General features: G+C 38.3%; 1 protein-coding gene across 2 annotated transcripts in view; it reads left to right on the top strand.

The window, feature by feature from the left end:
- The window catches only part of TGFBR1 (transforming growth factor beta receptor 1), a 75,426-nt gene extending 50,606 nt beyond the window's left edge, over window positions 1-24,820 (top strand). The window contains exons 5-9 of one of the 2 annotated variants that reach the window (XM_005210201.5): window positions 94-261; window positions 3,005-3,161; window positions 14,474-14,598; window positions 15,585-15,715; window positions 20,570-24,820. In XM_005210201.5, the coding sequence (XP_005210258.1) occupies window positions 94-261; window positions 3,005-3,161; window positions 14,474-14,598; window positions 15,585-15,715; window positions 20,570-20,695 (707 nt within the window). In that variant the 3' untranslated portion in view covers window positions 20,696-24,820. 2 annotated transcript variants of the gene reach the window in all.
- Window positions 24,821-25,609: the final 789 nt, after the last annotated feature.

The raw sequence follows: 25,609 nt of genomic DNA on the forward strand, positions 1-25,609 counted from the left end.
TGATTCAGGACTGAGTAAAAAGTCATAATGTTTGAACAGATAAATCATAAATGTTCTATAGCCTATCTGAAATATTGTTTTTCTACTTGGCAGACAATGGCACATGGACTCAGCTCTGGTTGGTGTCAGATTATCATGAGCACGGATCCCTTTTTGATTATTTGAACAGATACACAGTTACTGTGGAAGGAATGATAAAACTTGCTCTGTCCACAGCAAGTGGACTTGCCCATCTTCACATGGAGATAGTTGGTACCCAAGGTAACTCAAAGCAGTCCTGTTATTTAAGCTTTAAATTCCTATGGGTCTAATGTCTATTCAGAAAATTTTTGCAAGAAGTCAGCCGAAGTAGAAATGTTTAAAATGAGTTTTTATATGAGAATATCTTAACTTTCTGTTGAAAATCTAACATAGAGTTAGGAATCTAAGAATTTGATTAGAGATTCTCTAGTTGTTACAACAATACTGATATTTTGGTAAGTTCTTAAAAGTAGTGTTTAGTCTTGTGATTTTGAGGATCTTGATTTTGGAATTTATGTATAGTACCAAATGAAATGTGAAGATGTTCTGTAAACATCCAACATGCTACATAAATGTTATCTGACCATCTGATAATTGTGTTTGATCCTAGGATAAGGAGATTGCATGAGTTAGTATTGTGCTATATAAGATATTAGATGCCAGTGTAGTCTCTGCTCTAATGATTATCCACTTGCTACCTGATGATTATCCACTTGCTAACCCCATTACCAGCTTTACTATATACGTCACACATGCTGTTTTACTAGTTCAGCCTGCCCCATCTTTGCAAAATCATTGTTGATTATAATAGCCTTATTGAGCTTTAATTCACATACTATGTCACATACAATAAACTGGAAAATTCTTAGAGAGATGGGAATACCAGACCACCTTACCTATCTCCCTAGAAACCTGTATGCAGATCAAGAAGCAACAGTTAGAACTGGACATGAAACAAAATAGACTTCAAAAACAGGTTCAAAATTGGGAAAGGAGTACAGCAAGGCTGTATATTGTCACCCTACTTATTTAATTTATATGCAGAATACATCATGTGAGATACCAGGCTGGGTGAATCACAAGCTGGAATCAAGACTGCTAGAAGAAATAACAACAACCTCAGAATGATGGTAATGACAGAAAGTGAAGAGTAACTAAAAAGCCTCTTGATGAAGGTGAAAGACGAGCGTGAAAAAGCTGGCTTAAAAGTCAACATTCAAAAAAGGAAGATCCAGGCATCCAGTTACATCACTTTATGACAAATAGAAAGGGAAAAAGTGAATGCAGTGACAGATTTTCTTTTCTTGGGCTCCAAAATCACTGTGGACGGTGACTGCAGCCATGAAATTAAGACACTTGCTCCTTGGAAGGAAAGCTATGACAGACCTAGGTAGCGTATTAAAAAGCAGAGACATCACTCTGCCGAGAGAGGTCTGTGTAGTCAAAGCCGTGGTTTTCCAGTAGTCATGTATGAATATGAGAGCTGGACCATAAAGAAGGCTGAGCGCCAAAGAATTGATGGTTTCAATCTGTGGCGCAGGAGAAGACTCTTGAGAATTCCTAGAGCTGCAAGGAGATCAAACCAGTCAGTCCTAAAAGAAAACCCAGAATATTCTTTGGAAGGACTGATGCTGAAGCTCCAGTACTTTGGCCACCTAGTACAAAGAGCCAACTCATTGCAAAAGACCCTGGTGCTGGGGAAAATAGAAGGCAAAAGGGAAAGGGGGTGGCAGGGGATGAGATGGTTAGATAGCATCACCAACTCAATGGACATCAGTTTGAACGAACTCCAGGAGACAGGCCAGGAGCCTGGCCTGCTCCAGTCCATAGGGTTGCAAAGAGTCAGACATGACTTGGTGACTGAACAATAACAAATTGAGTTGTAATTCACATACTATACAGTTTACCCATTTGGTGTACAAATGAGTGGTTTTTAGTATAATCAGTTTTGTATAGCTATCACCACATTTTAAGAACATTTAAGAACATTTTCATCACCTCAAAAGAGGTGAGGCCTATAGTTCTCAGCAGTCACTCCCCATTTCCCTCTAAACTCTCTAGCTCTAGGCAACCTCTAACTTATTTTCCATCTATTGTTCAGTCACTAAGTTGTGTCTGACTCTTTATGACCATCTATATAGATTTGCTTATTCTGGACATAGCATATGGAATCATACAATATACCTTTTATGACTAGCTGCTTTCTAGTATAGGTTCAAGGTTTATCCATGTTGCAGCATTATCAGAAATTCATTCCCTTTTATGTCCAAGCAATATTTCATTATATGGATTTACTACATTTTGGGTATCCATTCATCATTGATAGACATTTGTTGTTTCCACTTTGGGCTATTATGAATAATGCTGCTATGAACACTGATGTACAAGTTTTAGTGTGGATACGTTTCCATTATCTTGGGTATATGCCTGGAGGTGAAGTTACTGGATCAGACAGTAACTAATGATTTGGAAAAAAAAAAAAAAAAAAGTCTGGCAAGTTCACAAAGGGCCTGTACTATTTTATTGTACATTCCCACCAGCGGCCTCTGAGGGTTCCAAGTTTTACACACTGTAATTATTTTATAATAGCACTTTTTCTAGTAGTTAGTATTAAAGGCATTACACATTTAATGAATATATTCCAGTTGATAGGCAAAAGAGGTGATCTAGATTTTTGGTTCTTGGATTGGAATATTAGTACCTAGGCGTCCTATAAAAAAAGATTCATAGGGTATCAACAAACTAGTATCTTTAACCTCCTGGTTTTTGAGTGTTAGACATATTTTTGAACATCATCTGTTTTCTTTGAAATGTAATCTCATCAACTTTTTGTGCACTGATTCATGTTAGTTGGTTTAGTAAGGGCCCAGGTATTGCAGTGACGGGGATGAAATGCTTTTGATACTGGGATGGGAGGACCTAGGTGAGATTTGTGATTGGTATTGCCCTTTAAGCAACCATGTTTAACTTTCTTTTTCTTTAGGAAAACCAGCCATAGCTCATAGGGATTTGAAATCAAAGAATATCTTGGTAAAGAAGAATGGAACTTGCTGTATTGCAGACTTAGGATTGGCAGTAAGGCATGATTCGGCCACGGATACAATTGACATTGCTCCAAACCACAGAGTGGGAACAAAAAGGTATACTTATCACAGAGTGAACACAGTTATTTTTATGTTCTGAAGTTGACTTCTTTTCCTTCTCATTTCTAGATACATAACTTTTCTGAAACTCAACCTTGTTCTTTATTAGACTGCTCACAGGTGGAAGATCTCATGGTCTTGCCTGCTCTGAAATCATGGTTAGCTAACTTACAAAGGTTACTGCTGATGAAAGGTAGCCTTTCCAGAAAATACTACTATTAGTTATGTTATCATAAGAGTAGTTAATATTAATGGGGTACCTACTGTGTACCAGTCATCTTAATGCGTCTCTTATGTATATTACATCATTTAATGTTCTCTTCAAATGTTGTGATGTAGTTAGCCCAACTGTTTTTATATTTTTATTTCCTGAAAACATAGCTTTCTCTCTTCAAACTTTCACATGTGCTATATCCTAGAGCAGCAGTCCCCACCCTTTTGGGCACCCAGGACTCATTGTTTTAAAGGTAATTTTCCCAAGGACCAGGGGTGGGGAAGATTCAAGCACGTTACATTCATTGTGCACTTCATTTTTAATCTAACGCTGCCACTGCTCTGACAGGGGGTGCCACAGATTGTGGGCCTGACTTCTGTCCTAGAGCATACTTTCCCCTCCTGTTTCCTTAACTTGTTCTCAGTCTTCCTTTCTCAGAGGAATGTTTTTCTGGACTGTTAGATGTCCTTGTTAGGCACCCACATTGCATGCTAAATCTGGACCACTTAGCACATTATAACTGTTCACTTATCTGTATATTCCATTGGATCGTAAGCAGCTTTGAGAGAAGCCTTGTATTCCCAGCATCTATCATGGTGCCTAGAAGATAGTAGGTCCTCAATAAGTATTTGTTGAATCTATGAGTACTCCCCTGGTAGCTCAGTCAGTAAACAATCTGCCTACTATGTGGGAGACCCAGGTTCTGTTCTTGGGTCAGGAAGATCCTCTGGAGAAGGGAATGGCAACCCACTCCAGAATTCTTGCCTGGAAAATCCCATGGACAGAGGAGCCTGGTGGGCTACAGTCCATGGAATCCCAGAGAGTCGGACATGACTGTGTGACTAACACACACACATGAGTACTCAAAGAACCTAAGTAGGTAAGTATCACTGCCCTCAATTCACAGATGAGGAAACCACCTTGTGAAGGTTAATGTGGCCAACCTCCTGGATGGTAAGCTGAAGAGCTGAGATTTGAACCTGGGCCTTTCTGACCCAAAAGGCTTTGCTTTGTGTATCACAGCATTTTGCCACCACATACCGTCAAAGTGCTATGCTGGACTTGAATAGAGCTGAGCTTTATTGTATCTCAGCTGTATTTATGGATTCAATGGGGACTCTCAGATCTTTTGACTCAGGGTTCCAGGCAGTGGTTGCTGTAGGTCTTTGTGAGTCTTAATCTGTAACCTTAGTAGGATTTTTGAAACCTCAGAACTGTGCAATATGGTATCATTAAGGACTGGCATTCATTTTTATCTATTATTTTGTTCCCTGGAGTATGTCCTTGCCTTTCCTTTTATTCTGTTTTAGTGAGAAGACTTCTAGACTGAAATACATAGTCCCTGCATAGTACACAGCAAAGTAGGTGGTGTATAGTAGGACACCTAGGATGTGGGTCATTGGAAACAAAGATCATAAGGCAAATAGCATAAAATTGCTATTTCAGCTTTTCATGGGATTTGGAGTAAACCAGTGGAGATATTTTTCTTGAGTCTAATATGATCTCAGTTATGCGTGGAAGCTCAGGCTTCAGAAATCAGACCTGGGGGGCACGGGGGTGGGATGTATAGAAACAGTCTGAAGGGGTTAGGGTCTGATGTGATCGCATCTGAGGGTGTACGCAGAGAAAGCCTGGGCTGCCTTAGAATCCAGGCGCCATCATGTGGGCCATGTGTGAGGGGCGTTTTCCCCTGCATTAGCTTTCAGGCAGCAGGACACCACCTCCAGGAACAATCATGAGCTGCCACCACTGCCAAGAACACCAGACCATTATCTGCATGCCCTCTATCAAAAGGATAATTACCAGTACATGCTGAGGGGAGAGGTGACAGGCATCCATACTAAAACAGCCCTTGCACCAAAAATACTAAACCCACACAAGGTACAAAGGGGGGCTCCCACCTATAAATAGTCCTCAGAGACCATCGTAGATAATTGTTTCTCCTAAATTCACAAGATGATGCTGTGAAAGTGCTGCACTCAATATGCCAGCAAATTTGGAAAACTCAGCAGTGGCCACAGGACTGGAAAAGGTCAGTTTTCATTCCAATCCCAAAGAAAGGCAATGCCAAAGAACATTCAAACTACTGCAAAATTGCATTCATCTCACATGCTAGTAAAGTAATGCTCAAAATTCTCCAAGCCAGGCCTCAACAGTATGTGAACCATGAACTTCCTGATGTTCAAGCTGGATTTAGAAAAGACAGAGGAACCAGAGATCAAATTGCCAACATCCATTGGGTCATTGAAAAAGCAAGAGAGTTCCAGAAAAACATCTACTTCTGCTTTATTGACTACACCAAAACCTTTGACTGTGTGGATCATAACAAACTGTGGAAAATCTTCAAGAGATGGGAATACCAGACCACCTGACCTGCCTCTTGAGAAATCCGTATGCAGGTCAAGAAACAACAGTTAGAACTGGACATGGAACAACAGACTGGTTCCAAATCAGGAAAGGAGTACGTCAAGGCTGTATATTGCCACCCTGCTTTCATGCAGAGTGCATCATGCGAAATGCCAGGCTGGATGAAGCACAAGCTGGAATCAAGATTGCTGGGAGAAATATCAATAACCTCAGATATGCAGATGACACCAACCTTATGGCAGAAAGTGAAGAAGAACTAAAGAGCCTCTTGATGAAAGTGCAAGAGGACAGTGAAAGAGCTGGCTAAAACTCAACATTCAGAAAACGAAGATCATGGCATCTGGTCCCATCACTTCATGGCAAATAGATGGGGAAACAATGGAAACAGATTTTTTTTCTGGGCTCCAAAATCACTGCAGATGGTGACTGCAGCCATGAAATTAAAAGATGCTTACTCCCTGGAAGGAAAGCTATGACCAACCTAGACAGCATATTAAAAAGCAGAGACATTACTTTGTCAACAAAGGTCCATCTAGTCAAGGCTATGGTTTTTCCAGTAATCACATATGAATGTGAGAGTTGGACTATAAAGAAAGCTGAGCACCGAAGAATTGATGCTTTTGAACTGTGGTGTTGGAGAAGACTCTTGAGAGTCCCTTGGACTGCAAGGAGGTCCAACCTGTCCATCCTAAAGGAAATCAGTCCTGAGGAAGGACTGATGCTGAAGCTGAAACTCCAATACTTTATCCACCTGATGGGAAGAACTGACTCACTAGAAAAGACCTTGATGCTGGGAAAGATTGAAGGTGGGAGGAGAGGGGGCAACAGAAGATGAGATGGTTGGATGGCATCACCAACTCAATGGACATGAATTTGATTAAGCTCAAGGAGTTGGTGATGGACAGGGAAGCCTGGCATGCTGCAGTCCATGGGGTTGCAAAGAGTCAGACATGATGAGCAACTGAACTGAAACTCACAGAAGAGAAATATAAGTAAAATGAAGAAGCAGAGGAACCACTCCCAGTTGAAAGACCACTCCCAGTTGAAAGACCAAGAGAATTCCCTTGAAAGAGCAATGAAACAGACCTCTTCAGTGTAGTAGGCACTGATTTCAAAAAGAAGACTGAAAATACTGAAGGAATTAAAAAAGGCTATCAACAGAAATACAGAGTACTGTAAAAAAGGAATTCGAAACTATAAACAGGAACCAAGAAAACTCACTTGCCAAGACAAAAACTGAAGTAAAGGCAATGAATAGCAGAATAAATAAGTGACCTGGAAGACAGAAGATAAAAACTGCCCAATTAGGACAGCAGACAGAAAGCCAAACGAAAAAAAGGGACCTATGGGGTAAGATAAAGTATGCCAATCTATGCGTAATAGGAATTCCAGAAGGAGAAGAGACAGAAAAAGAGGTTGAAAATGCATTTGAAGAAATTATGACCGAAACCTTCCCATACCTAAAGAACGAAATGCATATTCAGGTACAGGAAGCACTGAGGGTCCCAGACAAGGTAAACTCAAACAGGCCTACACCAAGACACGTTATCCGTAGCAGAAATTAAAGAGGAAAATTTCAAAGGAAGCAAGACAAAAAGTTAATTATAAGGGATTCCGCCATCAGTTGTTCCTACTACAGAAATGTTGCAGGTTAGAAGGAAGTGCCAAGATAGATTCAAAGTCCTAAAAGGGAAAAATCTGCAACCTCCGATCCTCTACCCAGCAAGGTGATTGTTTAGAAAGAGATGAATTTCTCAGAAAACTGAAAGTATACAGCAATACTAAACCTGTCCTAAAGGAAATACTGAAAAGTCTTCTCTAAATAGAAAAGGAGTAATACTCTATAGGGGAATAAAAAGGGGAGGAAAAAAATCACAATTGGAAAGCAAATTACTGAAATAAGCCTGTACACAGATTAAAAAAATTTTTTTTTCTGTGAAAGTGATAACCACAATGAACAGCAAAAGAACATGAAGATATAAAAGTGGACATCTAAATCATAAAATATGGGGGAGGAAAGTAAGAAGATGTAGGGTTTTTTTTTCTTTGATTTCCTAGATATGTTTTTTCCTTTGATTTCCTAGATATGTTTGAGCCTGTATGCCTACCTATCTAAGGCAAGGAGATATAGCATGGGATTAATGTATTTGAAAAATAGAGTAACCACCAATGAAAAACATACAATAGATTCACAGAAACCAAGAAGAAAATAAGTATGACACAAAAGAAAATCAAACCACTAAAGGAAAACAAAGAAAGGGACAAAGAAGAAATATAAAATCAATGGGAAAACAAAGTTAAAATGGAAATAAATATGTATATATCAAGTTACTTTAAATGTCAGTGGACTAAATACTCCAGTCAAAAGACAGAGGGGCAAACATTTGCACAGTAAAGGAAACCATAAACAAAACCAAAAAGACGACCATCGAATGACAGAAAATATTTGTAAATGAGGTGACCAACAAGGGATTAGTCTCCCAAATTTACAAACAGCTCATGTGGCTCAATATTAAAGAAAAACAACAACCCAATCAAAAAATGGGCAGAAGATCTAAGACATTTCCTCAAAGAAGACATACAGATGGCCAAAAAAGCGCATGAAAAGGTCCTCAACATCACTAATTAGAGAAGCCCAAATCAAAATTACAAAGATGTATCACCTCAGACCTGTCAGGATGGCCATTATCATCATCATCATAAAAAAAAATCTACAAACAATAAATGCTAGAGAGGGTGTGGAGAAAAGGGAACTCTCCTACACAGTTAGTGGAAATGAAAACTGGTAGAGTCACTTTGAAGAACAGGATGGAGGTTCTTTATAAAACTAAAAATGAAACTATCATATGATCTAGCAATCCCACTCTTAGGCATATATCTGGAAAAAACTATAATTTGAAAAGATACATGCCCCCCAGTGTTCACTGCAACACTATTTACAATAGACAAAAGACAGTCTAATGTCCAGATGAATGGATAAGGAAGATATGGTATGTACACACACACACACACATACATACATATACACACACAATGTTACCCATTAAAAAAGAAAACGCCATTTGTGGCAACACTGGTGGACCTAGAGATTATACTAAGTAAAAGTAAATCAGAAAGAGCATATCGCTTACATGTGCAATCTAAAAAAATGACACAAATGAACTTATTTATTTATGAAACAGATTCACAGGCTTAGAAAACAAACTTACGGTTACTAAAGGGGAAAGGTGGAAAGGAGTGATAAAGTATGGGTTTGCGATTAACATACACACAATGGGCTTCCTTGGTAGCTCAGCTGGTAAAGAATCTCCCTACAATGCAGGAGACCCTGGTTCAATTCCTGGATCAGGAAGATCCCCTGGAGAAGGACAGGCTACCTACTCCAGCATTCTTGGGCTTCCCTGGTGGCTCAGACGGTAAATCTGCCTGCAATGCAGGAGACCTGGGTTTGATCCCTGGGGTGGGTAGATCCCCTGGAGGAGGGCATGGCAACCCACTCCAGTATTCTTGCCTGGAGAATCCCCATGGACAGAGGAGCCTGGTGGGCTACAGTCCGTGGTGTCACAGAGTCAGACACACAGCACAGCACACACACACAATACTATATATAAAACAGATACTCAATAAGAACCTACTATATTGTATAGGGAACTAACTCAACTCAGTACTTTGTGATAACCTATGTGGGAAAACATATATATATATGTGTGTGTGTGTGTAAATGAATCACTTTGCTGTACATCTGAAACTAACACATAAATCAGCTATCCCCAAATATAAGAAATGAGAATAAACATAAACTCTCAGAGTAGATGTCTCAATATTCTGTGGTAAACCTTAATGGAAAAGAATGTATAACTGAATTACTTTGCTGTACAATAGAAATTAACATTGTGTATCAACAATCAGATCAGATCAGTCGTTCAGTCGTGTCCGACTCTTTGTGACCCCATGAATCGCAGCACGCCAGGCCTCCCTGTCCATCACCAACTCCCGGAGTTCACTCAGACTCACATCCATCGAGTCAGTGATGCCATCCAGTCATCTCATCCTCTGTCATCCCCTTCTCCTCCTGCCCCCAATCCCTCCCAGCATCAGGGTCTTTCCCAATGAGTCAACTCTTCACATGAGGTGGCCAAAGTACTGGAGTTTCAGCTTTAGCATTATTCCTTCCAAAGAAATCCCAGAGCTGATCTCCTTCAGAATGGACTGGTTGGATCTCCTTGCAGTCCAAGGGACTCTCAAGAGTCTTCTCCAACACCACAGTTCAAAAGCATCAATTCTTCGGCGCTCAGCCTTCTTCACAGTCCAACTCTCACATCCATACATGACCACAGGAAAAACCATAACCTTGACTAGACGAACCTTTGTTGGTGAAGTAATGTCTCTGCTTTTGAATATGCTATCTAGGTTGGTCATAACTTTCCTTCCAAGGAGTAAGTGTCTTTTATTTCATGGCTGCAGTCACCATCTCAATACAATAAATTTTTTAAAATAGAAAAATAAAGACAGGGTGGCAGATGTATTGTTTTAATCCAGAGCCTACAACATGCTGCCTCTAAGACCCACATTAAGGCAGAGGACACACAGAGATCAAAAGTGATGGGATGGAAAAATATTTCACGTAAACTGAAATGAGAACAAAGTGTGGAATCACTCAAGTCAGACAACACAGACTTTGAAACAAATACCATAAAGAAAGATAGATAAGGACACTGTATTGAAAAAAGGATCAGTTTAGGAAGAGGATCTTATACTCATCAGCATATACACACCTAATGTAGGAGTATCTAAATACATAAAACAAATAGCCACAAACATAAAGGGAGAAATTGATGGGGAAATCAGAGTAGGAGATTTGAACACCCCACTCACATCAATGGATAAATTTTCTAGACAGAAAACCAGTAAAGCAAGAGATCCTAAACAACACAATAGAATTATGGTAAGTTGATATTTTCTGGACATTAAAAAACAAAACACATGCTTTTCAACTGCACCTGAACATTCTCTAGAATTGATTATCTTCTCAGGCATAAAACAAGCCTCAACACATTTAAGAGTGCAGAAGTTATTTCACACATTTTTCCTGACCGTAACAGCATTAAACTAGAAATCAACCACAGAAAAAGAAATGAGGGGAGAAAATAAGTTACACAGAGACTCAACAACAGACTGCCAATACTAAAAAACCAGTGGGTAAAGATGAAATCAAAGAGGAAATTTAAAAATACCTTGAGACAAATGACAGTAAAAACCACCATACAACACCTATGGAATGGGACTTCCCTGGTGGTTCAGTGGCTAAGACTCCAAGCACCCAATGCAGGAAGCCCAGGTTCAATCTGTGAACTAGACCCTGTATGCAGCAGCTGAGAGCTGGCACAGATATTTTCAAAAAAGAAACCTATGGGACGCAGCAAAAGCAATTCCTAGAGGGAAGTTCACAGCAATACAGACCTTACTCAAAAAACATGAAACATATCAAATAAACAGCCTAGCCTACCACTTAATTATAGAACAAAACCTAAAGTCAGCAGAAAGAAGGGAAAAAATAAAGATCAGAGAGGAAATAGAGATTTTTGAGGAAAGAAAAAAATTACAACTGAGACCTGGTTCTTTGAAAGGGTAAACAAAATGCACAAATCTTTGGCCAGGCTCACCAAGAAGAAATGAGAGAACCCAAATACATGAAAAAGGAGACATAACAACTGACACTGCAGAAATACAAAAAAACCATAAAAGAATACTATGAGCAATTATATGACAACAAATTTGACAACGCAGAAGGGGACAACAGAGGATGAGATGGTTGGATGGCATCACCAACTCCATGGACATGAGTTTGAGTTAACTCCAGGAGTTGGGTGACAGACAGGGAGGCTTGGCATGCTGCAGTCCATGGGGTTGCAAAGAATCAGACGCAACTGAGTGACTAAACTGAAGAAATGTACAAGTTTCTAGAACTATACAGTCCACCAAAAAATTTAATCAAGGAAAAACACATAATTTGACCAGACTGATTACTAGAGGTGAAATACAATCTGTAATTTAAAAAACTTACAACAAACTAAAGTCCAGGACCAGATGGCTTCATGGGTGAGTTCCACGAGACATAGAAAATAATTTATATCAATGCTTCCAAAAAACTGAAGAGGTGGGAACACTGCCAAAGGCATTTTATAATGCCACCATCACCCTGATTCCAAAACTAGACAAAGAACCACCAAAACAGATACATACAGGCCAATATATCTGATGAATATAGATGCAAAAATTCTTAACAAAATAGCAAACTGAATCCAGCAGCACACAAAAAAATGTCATACACCACAACCAAGTGGGATTCATTGCAAGTTCACAAGGGTGATTCAACATATACAAATCAATGTGATACACCTCATAAACCAGACAAAAAACACACGATCATCTCAATTGATGCAGAAAAAGCATTTGACAAAATTCAACATCCATTCATTGCAAAAACGCTTTACCAAAAAAGTGGGTATTGAGGGAACATAACATAATAAAAGCTGTTTATGACAAATCCACAGCCAGTATAATACTCAAAGGTGAAAAGCTGAAAGCCCTACTGCTAAAATTTAGAACAAGACAAAGACGCCCACTGTCACCTCTTCTAGTAAACACTGTAGTACTGGAAGTTGTGGCCACAGCAGTCAGATCAGAAAAAGATATAAAAGGTATCCAAATTGGAAGGAAAAATTTAAATTGTCATTATATGCAGATGACATGATTCTGTGTACATATATATATATACAGAAAACCCTAAAGACTTCACACAGAAATTACTAGAGGTGATAAATTAATTCAGCAAGGTAGCAGGATACAAAGGAAACAAGACTCAAAGAAATGGAATGATATCCCATGTCTTGGATTGGAAGAATTAATATTGTTAAAATGGCCATATTGCCCAAAGCAATCTACAGATTTAATGTGATCCCTATCAAATTACCCATGACATTTGTCACAGAACTAGAACAAATAACCCTAAAGTTTATATGGAATCATAAAAGACCCAGAATTGCCAAAGCCATCCTGGAGAAAAAGAACAAAACAGGAACCATAACCCTCCCAGACTTCAAACAATACTACAAAGATACAGTAATCAAAACAGCATGGTACTGGCACAGAAACATTCATACGGATCAATGAAACAGAAAAGAGAGCCCAGAGATAAACCCATACCCCTAAGGCCTCTTTGACAAAGGAGGCAAGAATATACAATGGGAAAAAGTCTGTTCAGCAAGTGGTGGTAGCGAAGTTGGACAGCCACATGGAAATTGATGAGGTTAGAACATACCCTCTCACCATACATAAAAATAAACTCAAAATGGCCTAAAGACTTAAACATAAGACATGACATCAAAAACTCCTTCAAGAGAGCATAGGCAAAACGTTCTGACATAAATCATACCAGTGTTTTCTTAAGTCAGTCTCCCAAGGCAGTAGAAGTAAAGAAACAAATGGGACCTAATCAAACTTACAGGCTTTCAGCACAGCAAAGGAAACCATTAAAAAAAAGGAAAAGACAACCTACAGAATCAGAAAAAGCATTTGCAAATGATGCAACTGATAAGGGCTTAATAATTTCCAAAATATGTAAATACCTCATAGAACTCAACAACAACAAAAAAACCAAGCAACTTAATCAAAAAATGGACAAGAGACCTAAAATGGCATTTCTCCAAAGAAGAAATACAAATGGCCAATATGCACATGAAAAAATGTTCAGTATCACTAATTATTAGAGAAATGCAAATAAAAACTGCAGTGAGGTACTGCAGTGAGTGGCCGGTTAGAATGGCCATCATTAAAAACTGTACAAATAACAAATGCTAGAGAGAATATGGAGAAAAGGGAACTCTTACACTGTTGGTGTAAATGTAAGTTGGTACAACCACTACAGAAAACAGTGGAAAAAGAGAAAAATAGAATCACCATATGGTCCAGCAGTCCCACTTCTGGCTATATATCCAGAAAAAACTAATCCAAAATGATACATGTACCATATTCATAGCAGCATTATTTCACAATAACCAAGACATGGAAACAACCTAAATGTCCATTGACAGATGAGCTGATAAAATGTGGTGCATATATCCAATGGAATACAACTCAGCCATAAAAAAGAATGAAATAGTGCCATTTGCTGCAGCATGGATGCAACGAGAGATTATCATAATAAGTGAAGTCAGTCAGAAAGAGACAAATATATTAATGTGTGGAATCTAAAATATGACACAAATGATCCTATCTGCAAAATGGATTGAGGGACATAAATAACAGACTTGTGGTTGCTGGAGCGGAGGGTGTTGGGAGAGGGATGGGGTGGGAAGCTGGAGTTAGCAGATGTTAAGCTATTACATATAGAATGGATAAACAACAACATCCTACTGTACAGGACAGAGAACTATATTCAGTATCTAAATAATAATGGAAAATAATATTTTAAAAAATGTATATATACATATAACTCACTTTGCTGTATAGCAGAAATTAGCAATATTATAATTCAACTATACTTCAATAAATTTTTTTTTTTTTTTAATTTAAAAAGCAGCAGAACCATAGTGAAAGGAGGAAAGGTCAAAGTTAATATTGCTCCCCACCCCCCTGACCTCCCGCCCAGGAGTAAAAGAAAGATGATGAAACAGTTTAAAAAGTAATGTTACTATTGCATAAAATGAAGTGCTGACTTCTTTTTTAGGTACATGGCCCCTGAAGTTCTAGATGATTCCATAAATATGAAACACTTTGAATCCTTCAAACGTGCTGACATCTATGCAATGGGACTAGTATTCTGGGAAGTAGCTCGACGATGTTCCATTGGTGGTAAATTTCTCTCCCTTCCCCCAAATTATTGTCACAAACAAAAGTTGTTTAAGAATTGTCTTTTTTATTGAATGAAATTGTTTACCCAGTGATCAATGAGAGTGCCAGAGAGATGACACAACATGCTTTATCCTTGTGCATGGCTTTATCCTAATACACAGCTTTATTCCAGTGTGGTCTTTTTCTAGTTCCACTTGAATTTTGGGAAGCAATAGAAACCAACCCCTTGTTATCTTGCAGTATAGATATTTAGAATGAATGACTGCTTGTGAGGCCACCCAGGAAGCTATTTTTAGCATGTACCAGAGTCAAACTGATTTTACCCCGAGATTGTAGTGATTTTCTCCATCTTGAGAGTGGAAATTACATATGCAAAATGCAGATAGACTGTCACTGCATTACTTTTTAAAGTACATTTGTGTTAGATTGAGAACTTTCAGTGTTTACTTGAGAAACAGTCTTATCCTTGAGAACCCAGGCTCACCTGAGACTAGGGCCTCAGGTTTCTGAGGCAGTGAGGGGTGGAGTAGCAAATAGGACAGGTTATTAACAGACACAAGTAGAGGAAGGGACTTGCACCTCAGGCTTGCCATGTAGGATTCACACCTTAGTGAGAGTGTACTTCCCTTTACCAGGTGAGGCTGTGCACTTGCAGAATAAAGGCTTTCATTTCTCGCACATTGGGGCTCTAAGAGAAAATGTCTATCTGGTCATCACAACTCATAGTTAACCATTATTAAAATAGCCTTTGCTGATTATATTGCAGAATTTAGTTTCAAAGTGTGTGCTCAGTACTGACTCAAGGAGGTGGGTTGTTGATGCAGACATGGATAAGAGAGAGCAGGCTGTTCCACTTACCTGTTTTAGTAATGGGACACTGTAACAGGATTTCCAGCTGTTCCTTTTCTGTCTGGTCAAAGATTGTTCTGACATTATCTGAATAAACCTTTCAAAATAGGTTTTTTTTAAATTCTTTACCAATGTAGGAATACATGAAGATTACCAGCTGCCTTATTATGATCTTGTACCTTCCGATCCATCAGTTGAAGAAATGAGAAAAGTTGTTTGTGAACAGAAGTTAAGGCCAAATATTCCAAACAGATGGCAGAGCTGTGAAGTGAGTATTTATTTTGGATATTATACAGTTTTCTAAACTGTTTCTGGTTAGTATGTGGAAATTTGCTACTTTTCTTTAAGGAAAACAGAAGTAAGAATTCCCATTCCTTTATTTTTCATAGCTAATTAAATCAATGAGTAAAAACAGAATAATTTGATTTTTATGTTCAATTTCAAGTACATTGCAAAGGCGATGGAACATTTTTAGTGGCCATCAGTTTATTAGAACAGTGTTTAGATCTGCCAGTGAAACAAGGCTCCTGCATTTTAAATTAAAGCTTCCTGGCTTTCCCTGGTGGCTCAGTGGTGAAGAATCCGCCTGTCATTGCAGTTAACACAGGTTCAATCCCTCATCTGGGAAGACCCCCACAGGCCACAGAGCAACTAAACCCATGCACCACAACTTATTGAGCTCTAGAGCCCGGGAGCTGAAGCTTACTGAAGCCCACATGCCCCAAGAGCCTGTGGCTCTGCAACGAGAGAAGCCACCACAACGCGAAGTCCAAGTACCACAACTAGCGAGTAGCTTCTGCTCGCCACAAGTAGAGAAAAGCCAAGCACAGCAGTGAAGACCAAGCACAGCCAAAAAATAAATAATTTTTTTTTTTAAAGCTACCTTTCAACCAGGGCTGCCCAGAACAGTGGGCTGTGTGCTGGCTGGAATCAGGAGGCCTATATTGTAGATCCTGGCTACCATATATTTCAGAGGCTGACTTCTCCAAAGCACTTCAGTTCTTGGGACCTTAATATGCCTTTTTGTAAAATAAGGGATTTGGATGATTGTGAAGATGGTTCAGATGATTTTATATTTTATTCATTTCACTGCTCATTTGACTATTCATCAGGAATTTGTGGAAACTGCTTTTCAGCAGTATCTGAGCTTTTCAACCCCAGCTCTTTACAGAAAGTTTTAGAAATATTTTTGTAGTTATACTTTTAAAGAATTTATAAGAAAAATGTTATTTAATTTATCCTTAATTGCTAACTTTTACTAACAGAAGTAGAAGGTATTAAGAATACATAGAAAAACTACAGAAAAGGTCTTAATGACCCAGATAACCAGGATGGTGTGATCACTCACCTAGAGCTAGACATCCTGATGTGTAAAGTCAAGCGGACCTTAGGAAGCATTACTACAAACAAAGCTAGTAGAGGTGATGGAATTCCAGCTATTTCAAATCCTAAAAGATGATGGATGTTGTTAAAGTGCTGCACTCAGTATGCCAGCAAATTTAGAAAACTCAGCAGTGGCCACAGGACTGGAAAAGATCAGTTTTCATTCCAGTCCCAAAGAAGGGCAATGCCAAAGAATATTCAAACTACCACACAGTTGCACTCTTTTCACATACTAGTAAGATAATGCTCTAAATCCTTCAAGCTAGGCTTCAACAGTACGTGAAACGAAAACTTCCAGATGTACAAGTTGGATATAGAAAAGGCAGAGGAACCAGAGATCAAACTGCCAACATCTGTTGGATCATAGAAAAAGCGAGGGAATTCCAAAAAAAAACACTTCTGCTTCATTGACTACAGTAAAGCCTTTGACTATGTGGATCACAACAAACTGGAAAATTCTGAAAGAGATAGGAATACCAGACCACCTTACCTGCCTCCTGAGAAACCTGTATGCAGTCAAGAAACAACACTTAGAACCAGACATGGAAACAGCGAACTGGTTTAAAATTGGGAAAGGAGTATTATCAAGATTGTATACTGTCACCTTGCTTATTTAGCTTATATGCAGAGTACATCACGCAAAATGCTGGGCTGGATGAACCTCAAGCTCGAATCAAGATTGCCAGGAGAAATATCAATAACCTCATATGCAGATGACATCACCCTAATGACAGAAAGTGAAGAGGAACTAAAGAGCCTCTTGATGAAGCTTAAAGAGGAGAGTGAAAAAGCTGGCTTAAAACTCAACATACAGAAAACTAAGATCATGCATCCAGTATCATCACTTCATGGCAAATAGGTGGGGAAACAATGAAACAGTGAAAGACAATTTTCTTGGGCTCAAAAATCACTGTGAACGTTGACTGCAGTCATGAAATTAAAAAAGATGCTTGCTCCTTGGAAGAAAACCTATGACAAACCTAGACAACATATTAAAAACAGAGATATCACTTTGCCAACAGAGGTCTGTATAGTCAAAATTATGGTTTTTCCAGTAGTCATGTATGGATGTGAGAGTTGGACCACAGAAGCCTGAGTGCTAAGAATTTATAGTTTCGAACTGTGGTGCTGAAGAAGACTCTTCAGAGTCCCTTGAAGAACAAGGAGATCAAACCAAGTCAATCCTAAAGGAAATCAACCCTGAATTTTCATTGGAAGGGCTGGTTCTGAAGCTGAAGCCCCAATACTTTGGCCACCTGATGTGAAGAGCTGACTCACTGGAAAAGACCCTGATACTGGGAAAGATTGAGGGCAGGAGGAGAAGCAGGTGACAGAGGATGAGATGGTTGGATGGCATCAGTGACTCAATATACATCAATGTGAGCCAACTCTGGGAGATAGTGAAGGACAGGGAAGCTTGGCTTGCTGCATTCCATGGAGTCAGAAAAAGTCAGGCACAACTGCGTTAACAACCACTATTATTATGATACTATTATAATATTGGTAAAGCAAAGCATTTCCCTTTAGAGTTGATGTTTGGTAGTTTAGGAAGAATAAAACGCTGTTCACTTAAGTAGTTTATCTTACATCTTAAGAGTCGGACACGACTGAAGTGACTTAGCAGCAGCAGACTTCATTAGATACCTGTGAGATCAAGAGAGTTCCTTGGCTACCTCCAATGAAATCAAGTATGCAGGCCCAGACAAAATTTATTTTGTGTGCTCACAGAACCTGCATGTTTAACAAATGAAATTGGGCTAGATTTTGTCTTTGAAAAATTTCATCTTGATACTACAAACTGGAATCATTCATGCACTCATTCAATAAGCAAATTAGAGCAAATTAATATTAAACAGATGGCTAATTAAGCACGAAGGAAAGTTAGTAGTTAATGTTAAAAACATACATGCAAGTTGAAATTACTGTCACAGCATGTTGAATGAATGCCATCAGTGTCATTTAGCTAGTTTTGTATCACTAACTTAATCTTTCACTTTTCTCGGGTTTTACAAATCTCCCATCAGTAGCTGAAACGCATCGAGAATTTGAAACTGATAGGATACCTACAGAAGTGTTTTTCAGAGCCCTCTGACCTTTTCCAATCTGGAAAGCTGGCTCAGGATATCCCTTACCTTTCACCTGTGATCTCTCTTGCCTCTTTTGTGGTGACTGCCTTTCTGAATCCCATGTCTTCATGTTTCTTGGTTTGCTCATTATCCTCCTCTTCCAGCTCTTTGCTCAGATATTACCTTGTCAGTGAGTCGTTACCTGTCAATCTATTTAAAATAACACTTTTTCCCCTGGCATATTTTATCTCCTTCCCTAAATGATGTTTCTCCTTAGCACTTACCACTGATAGTCCATGCATTTTCCTTATTTATTATACGCTTTAGCCCTCTACAATGTAAGCTTTATGAGAGCAGAGATGTTGTCTATTATTTCGCTACTGTGTCTGTTAGTGTATCCTACTAGATACATGTAGGATGGTATCTGGATTATGGCACTCAGTTTGCTGGATGATTTTATGCATGTCCTGAACCCTTGGTCATTTTTACCTGAAAACAAGTGTTCATTTCTAGGAAATTTTCCTCACGTGTTCCCTTCCATTTTCTTCTGTTTTCTTCAACTCTGGTTATGAATGTAGACATCCTGAACAGGCATTCTGATTTTCTTGTGTTTTCCTTCCTATTACCCATCTCTTTGTTTTCTTTTCTCAACTTTCTGGGAATCTGCTTTTATCTTTTGGTTTTATTATTATTATTCAGGTTTATTTTGTAGTTCTATAAAACTTTCCCCAAACCAAACAAAACCCAAAAAAGTATTGATAAGTCCAGTATCAGTATTTTCTTTTATCTCTTTGAAGGTATTAATGATGGATTGTTGATATTGTCTTCTGTACACCTTTTGTTTTTTCCAAGGTGTTTTTTTCTGTTTGTGTCAGTTTCTGCATTTCATATTACTTTCCTGAAATGTTGATCAAGTTCATACTCTGTATAAAAGCAGCACTGAAAGCTGATGGGAAGCTTTGTGCACATGAATGGAGCTTATCGTCAACTTCAGTCTGAGGGTGAAGTAACTGGATTGCTTCCTTGGGGAACCACTGATGTCCCTCTCTTTAGGCTTTTCTTCTTGGGCTGAAGACTCTTCTGGTCTCCTACCTGGAGGAGTATGTGAAGTCACTGGCCATGTTCTGGGGAGAAAGTTTATTGTCTTAGCGTTTAGTGTGTTGTCAGTGTGGAATTTTGCCCTTTCCCCAAGATGGGAATCTGTTCTGCTCTCTCAGATTGAAATCTCTTGTCCTCTGTTGGGCTGGGGTGGGATGGTCACCCAGCTGTGTGAAGTTGGGGCAGGGCAGGTATCTGGGTTTCTAGCTTCTTTGGCTGATTCTGTTTTTACCCTGAACTTCACCCCAGGGATACAGGATATAAGTTAATTCCTCAGTTTTGGGGGCCATTTCATGTGAGTCAGGTTCCCTCTTTGCTTTGCACAGCTCTATTTGAGGATTCAGCTTTCTCAGGCTGCTAAGTAAATCCTCCCTTGTCCATCTGCTTTCCAGCTGCTGGCACCAGTATCCTGCTGATGGGAATTTAGGTCGTCTTTACTCATTTGCTATTACAAATAATGCTGAAACAGAAATACTTGTATGTCGTTTAAAAAGAAAATTTACAGGTAAAGATTATTATCCAGGTCGTTGAAAAGTGGTGCATGCATTAATGATCTTTCTTTTCTTTTCTTGTAGGCCTTGAGAGTAATGGCTAAAATTATGAGAGAATGTTGGTATGCCAATGGAGCAGCTAGGCTTACAGCTTTGCGGATTAAGAAAACATTGTCACAACTCAGTCAGCAGGAAGGCATCAAAATGTAAATTCTGTGGCTTTGCCTGAACTCTACTTCTTCTTCAGATCTGCTCCTGGGTTTTAATTTGGGAGGTCAGTTGTTCTACCTCACTGAGAGGGAACAGAAGGATATTGCTTCCTTTTACGATGATGTAACAAGGTGAACTAAAACATCCCAGGATTTCTTCAGACCCAGGAAACCGCCATGTGGGTTCCTTTCTGTGCACTATGAACGCTTCTTTCCCAGGACAGTTACAAAATGTTGTGTACTCTACCTTTATTTTTTATTAACACAAAACTTGTTTTTTTAAACGATTGCTGGTCTTAACTTTAGGTAACTGCTGTGCTGAAGATCATCTTTAAGGGTAAAGGAGCTGGATGGCTGAGTTATATGAAACGTTTCTTATTTTTAAAGAAAGTGATTTCTCCTGGTTAGTACATTCTCAGAGGATTCTGAACCACTAAAGAGTTTCTTTGATTTAGACTTTGAATGTACTGTTCTATAATTTTCAGGATCTTAAAACTAACACTTATAAACTCTTGAGTTTAAAAATGACCTCATATAGTAGTGAGGAACATAATTTATGCAATTGTATTTTGTATATTATTGTTCTTTCACATATTCAGAACATCACATGCCTTCAAAATGGGATTGTACTATACCAGTAAGTGCCACTTCTGTGTCTTTCTAAAGGAAATGAGTAGAATTGCTTAAAGTCTCTGTGTGTGTTAAATCTGTCATGTTTTAATTCAAAAGTTTATTTACCTGGATAACCCAGACTTATTCTGTTTTGTTTTCTGGAAGAGTTTTTCTGGTATGTTCTTTGGTTTTCCATTCTGAATATGCCTTTCTCCTGCCAAAATGTGCTTAAACCACTAGAGAAATGAAATTGCATTAATTGGTAAATTGTTATCATGGTCATAATTAAGTATTCTCATCAAGTTTTTGCATTTTAATTGTATTGTCTAAGTACACTTTAAAAAATTCAAGTGGCACTCTTGATGCTTATAGTACTTTAATAACTTAAAATCTGTAGCATACAGACGAATTTTTCTAAAAGGGAAAATTTGTCTAGCTGCTTGTGAAAAGTTGTGTGGCATTCTGTAAGCCATTTTTTTCTTTATCTGATCAAAGACAGTGTTATTTTTTTAAGAAATGAATTATGTTTAAAATTAGAATATGGTTAATGTTAAATAGGCTTTTTTCTAGGAAGGTAAAGGTAGTTGATAATTTGAATAGTAACAGGTGTGTGAGAGTCACATTGTTGTGTAGGAGTCACTGTTCTGTGGACTTTGTCTTTGTAGCTAAGGTTAGTCAGTGTGGTTTTGAGGTCGCACTACACTTTGAGGAAGGCAGCTTTTAACTCAGTCTTTCCTTCTCTGTGCATATATCACAACTGCCTAATTTATATGGCTCTGGAGTGAATTTGGTGCACCCTCAATTTTTAGGAAACCGATAGCTAAGGAATATTCCAAGGATAGATTCTCCATTTACAGATGTTTATGGTGAAATTAAATGTTTAAAGTAAATCTGTCATGGCCTTCTCACATTCAGTTGAAAGTAGCTTATAATAACTGGTTTTACTTCCAGTGCTGAAAGTCTTTGCAGGATTTTTACAATTTTTCAAAGTCCTCTTTATCACTGTGATCTTAATCTGAGGGAGGAAAGTCTATCATAGCTGTGAGGCAAGACATACCTTATAGAGCTGTCAATTTCCTGATGAAAGGGTCAGAATAACCTTTACAGTATTTTGGTAAGAGATAGTGGCCATTTATGCTGACTGAGCTACATTCTGATAATGTCTTATTTCTTATACATAGAATAAATTTGAAAGACTATTTGGTCTTAAAGCCAAAGTAATTTTAGAATGAATGACATACTTCATAGGAATTTAGTGTCAATTTCATGTGTTTAAAAACAACATGGGGAAAATATTGTTTAGAGGTTAATATTTTGAGTCCAAATTTGAGTTTTTTCTGTAGTTACCATGATTTCATCAAAGCAAATGAGTGAGTTTGAGAGGTTTGTTTTATAATTGTGTTATGTTTCCTGTTTAATAATCTCTAGCTCTATGATCAGGTACTTTTACTTTTTTTTTTTGGCCATTTACAAGCCTACCAGATCTGCTTTATGAAATCCAGGGGACCAATGCATATAATCACTAAAACTATTTTTATATAATTTTAAGAACATACCAAAAGTTCTTGTCTGATTTAAAGTTGTGATACATGATTTCTCAGTTTCATATAAGGTAATCAACTTTTGCTGAAGATATTCTTTATTAAGTCAAAAAATGAGTTCCAGTTTTACTGTTCAGCCTAAATGGATGAAATCTACTTTTGATGAATCAGGGAACTTTTTAAAAGTTGGAATTTAGTTCTAAATTGGGTTTACATGTTACTCTAGCTGATTCCATTTTTTTTTCCGACTAACGATGGTTTGACAAACTCCAATTGGCTAGTACTGAAAATGAAAGTAACTGAAAATATTTATGGATCATGATTGCTGTGGCTATTCCTGCAGAAAAATTTGACTGGAGAAATATATTTAAAAACACAAGCCTTTGTGTTTATACTGTCTATCTTCAGATGCTCACTTTCCAAGGTTCAACTTGGCTAAAGTATACCTTCAGGCAGATTGTCTGTCAGTCAGTACCCCCAGAGGAACGGGGATGAGGGGTGCGTACGGCTTACTGGGGTGTCGACATCCCTGGTCTTTTCTTCACACCCTTAGCTTGCTCCCTCCCAAACTGCCTTCCTGCTGGTCCTGCCTCAGTGGGCTGGCAGCAAGGGTAGCTCTGGCAGTGGGAGTTGTGCCAGAAGCAATGGCCAGTTGTATCTTCCATAGGACAGGGTAAGGTCCAAAGAGCTGAGCCTGTAGTTATGCTGTAATGATAGTGCTCAGGAAGTGCCTTGAGTCAGGATACAGTGCCATGGTCATCAAGAACTCCAAATTTCTGTTCTTAAAAAATTTCAGTGGTCACTTGGCCATTTTGCTGCTCATGCCTGAGTTACCTTTTTTCCCCCCTCTACCTTAAAGAACTGTCACATACAGAGTATTTTGTAAAACAAGATGGTGAAGTGCTAATTAAAACTCAAAACAACATGAGGATCCCATTAGACATGTCATATCAAGCATTTATTTTTACCCCTCCAATGAAAGACTGATTGTTAATAAACTATTTATTGACCATGGCAGTGTTCTGGCTCCAGATGGTGAGAGTCCAAATAATGGTTCTGTCACAGCTTGGCAGAAAAATGCCAGTTCAGATGTTTTTGAGACTCTAAAAAATAGCTCATGACGTGTCCTGCAGCATCTTGCGTCTGTTTTGGAATGCTGCGATTCCCATGGGCCCTCTCCAGAAATGCTGGACTTCTAGGACATTCTGAGGATTGTCAGTACATTTAAACCTTTAACCCTATTATGCAGTCTTATTTGTAACTGTAAACTTAAAAAAAAAAAAAGTGGTTAACAACATTCAACCAGTTTCTTAAAGCTTAAAAAGAACTTCAGTGAATGTTTTTATTTTTAAACAAGATTTGTGAATTGAGTATCATGAACTGTGTTTTGATATCCCTTTTTCACATTGTGCCAATGGAATGGGGTGTTTGATATTTCTTTATATGTCAAGGAGATGCTTCAAAACGTCAATTGCTTTAAACTTAAATTACCTCTCAAGAGACCAAGGTACATTTACCTCATTGTATATATGATGTTTAATATTTGTCAGAGCATTCTCCGGGTTTGCAGTTTTATTTCTATAAAGTATGAGTATTATGTTGCTAAATTACTCAAATGGTACTGTATTGTTTATATTTGTACCCCAAATAACATCTATACTTTGTTTTCTGTATTTTATTGTATTTGTGCAGAATTCTTTTGGCTTTATCACTGTAATCTCTGCCCCTTTAAGATGTGTACAGAAAATGTCCATATAAATTTTCACTTACGTTGGATGATTTTGAGAAACCTGTAAAGAGGTGAGGAAAATGAAAACTGCAGTTCCCCATAAGTTTTTTAAAATTGTATACTGTATTTGTAGTAATATTCTGAATGAACTGTAAATAGGAGGTAGAAGAATAATGCTTATGTCAAGTCCTAACACTACAGTAGAAACATGGAAGCAATGCAAATAAATTACTTTTTTTCCCAAGTGCTAGTGGCATAATTTAAAATAAAGGGTGTATATTGGAGAGAGTCCTGCTATTATGACATGTAACTGATATAAATACAGACTAGAATCTTTGGATGACTGCTCGGTACAAGTTACAGTATTAGAACGTGTTTGAGACTTGCCCACCTGTCCAAAGGTGCATCTTTGTGTGTAGAAGCTTCTCTCCACATGCTTGTGGGTTGTTAATCTGTCGGTGGACATGAAGTGACATGTCTACACGTGAACTGCTTTGTCTCTGGCTCAGCAATCTGCTAAGTTTGTGTTAAAGTTTTTCAATGATTTCCAAAGAAAATTTAAAGTATTTTCATCTTCTTTCCAAATTTTTCCTTCTTTTCCTAAATTAAGGATTGTGAGAAATAATTTGTAGAAATAAGTTTTTGTTTTTGAATTTTTTTGAAGTTAGTCTCCTGAGAGTGAGAACTTCACTGATAAGAGAACTGAGGAAGTAGAGAGGGGAGATGTCATCCCCAAGCCCGCAACATACTCTGGGTGAGGTTTTGTAGATTGGATTGTTCTTGCATTAAAGACTAGTCACCTCAATTCAGAGACCGGATTTAGCGATTTTATGTTTCTTCAGATTTTTCTTCATAATAAAGGCAGAAGTAGAGGTTTTTCTTGTAAATTAGAAGTGAGATTACTTTTAAAACATCATAGATTCAGAGAAAACAGAACTAGCTTTGTCTTTTCATCACCTCTTCAGCCCTTGGGGTTTTCTAATTTGGAGAAAGTGATATTACATAGATGACCCGATGGACAGATCTTGCAACT

The sequence above is a fragment of the Bos taurus genome, chromosome 8 (genome assembly GCF_002263795.3).
Source record: "Bos taurus isolate L1 Dominette 01449 registration number 42190680 breed Hereford chromosome 8, ARS-UCD2.0, whole genome shotgun sequence".
In the NCBI taxonomy this organism is placed as follows: domain Eukaryota; kingdom Metazoa; phylum Chordata; class Mammalia; order Artiodactyla; family Bovidae; genus Bos; species Bos taurus.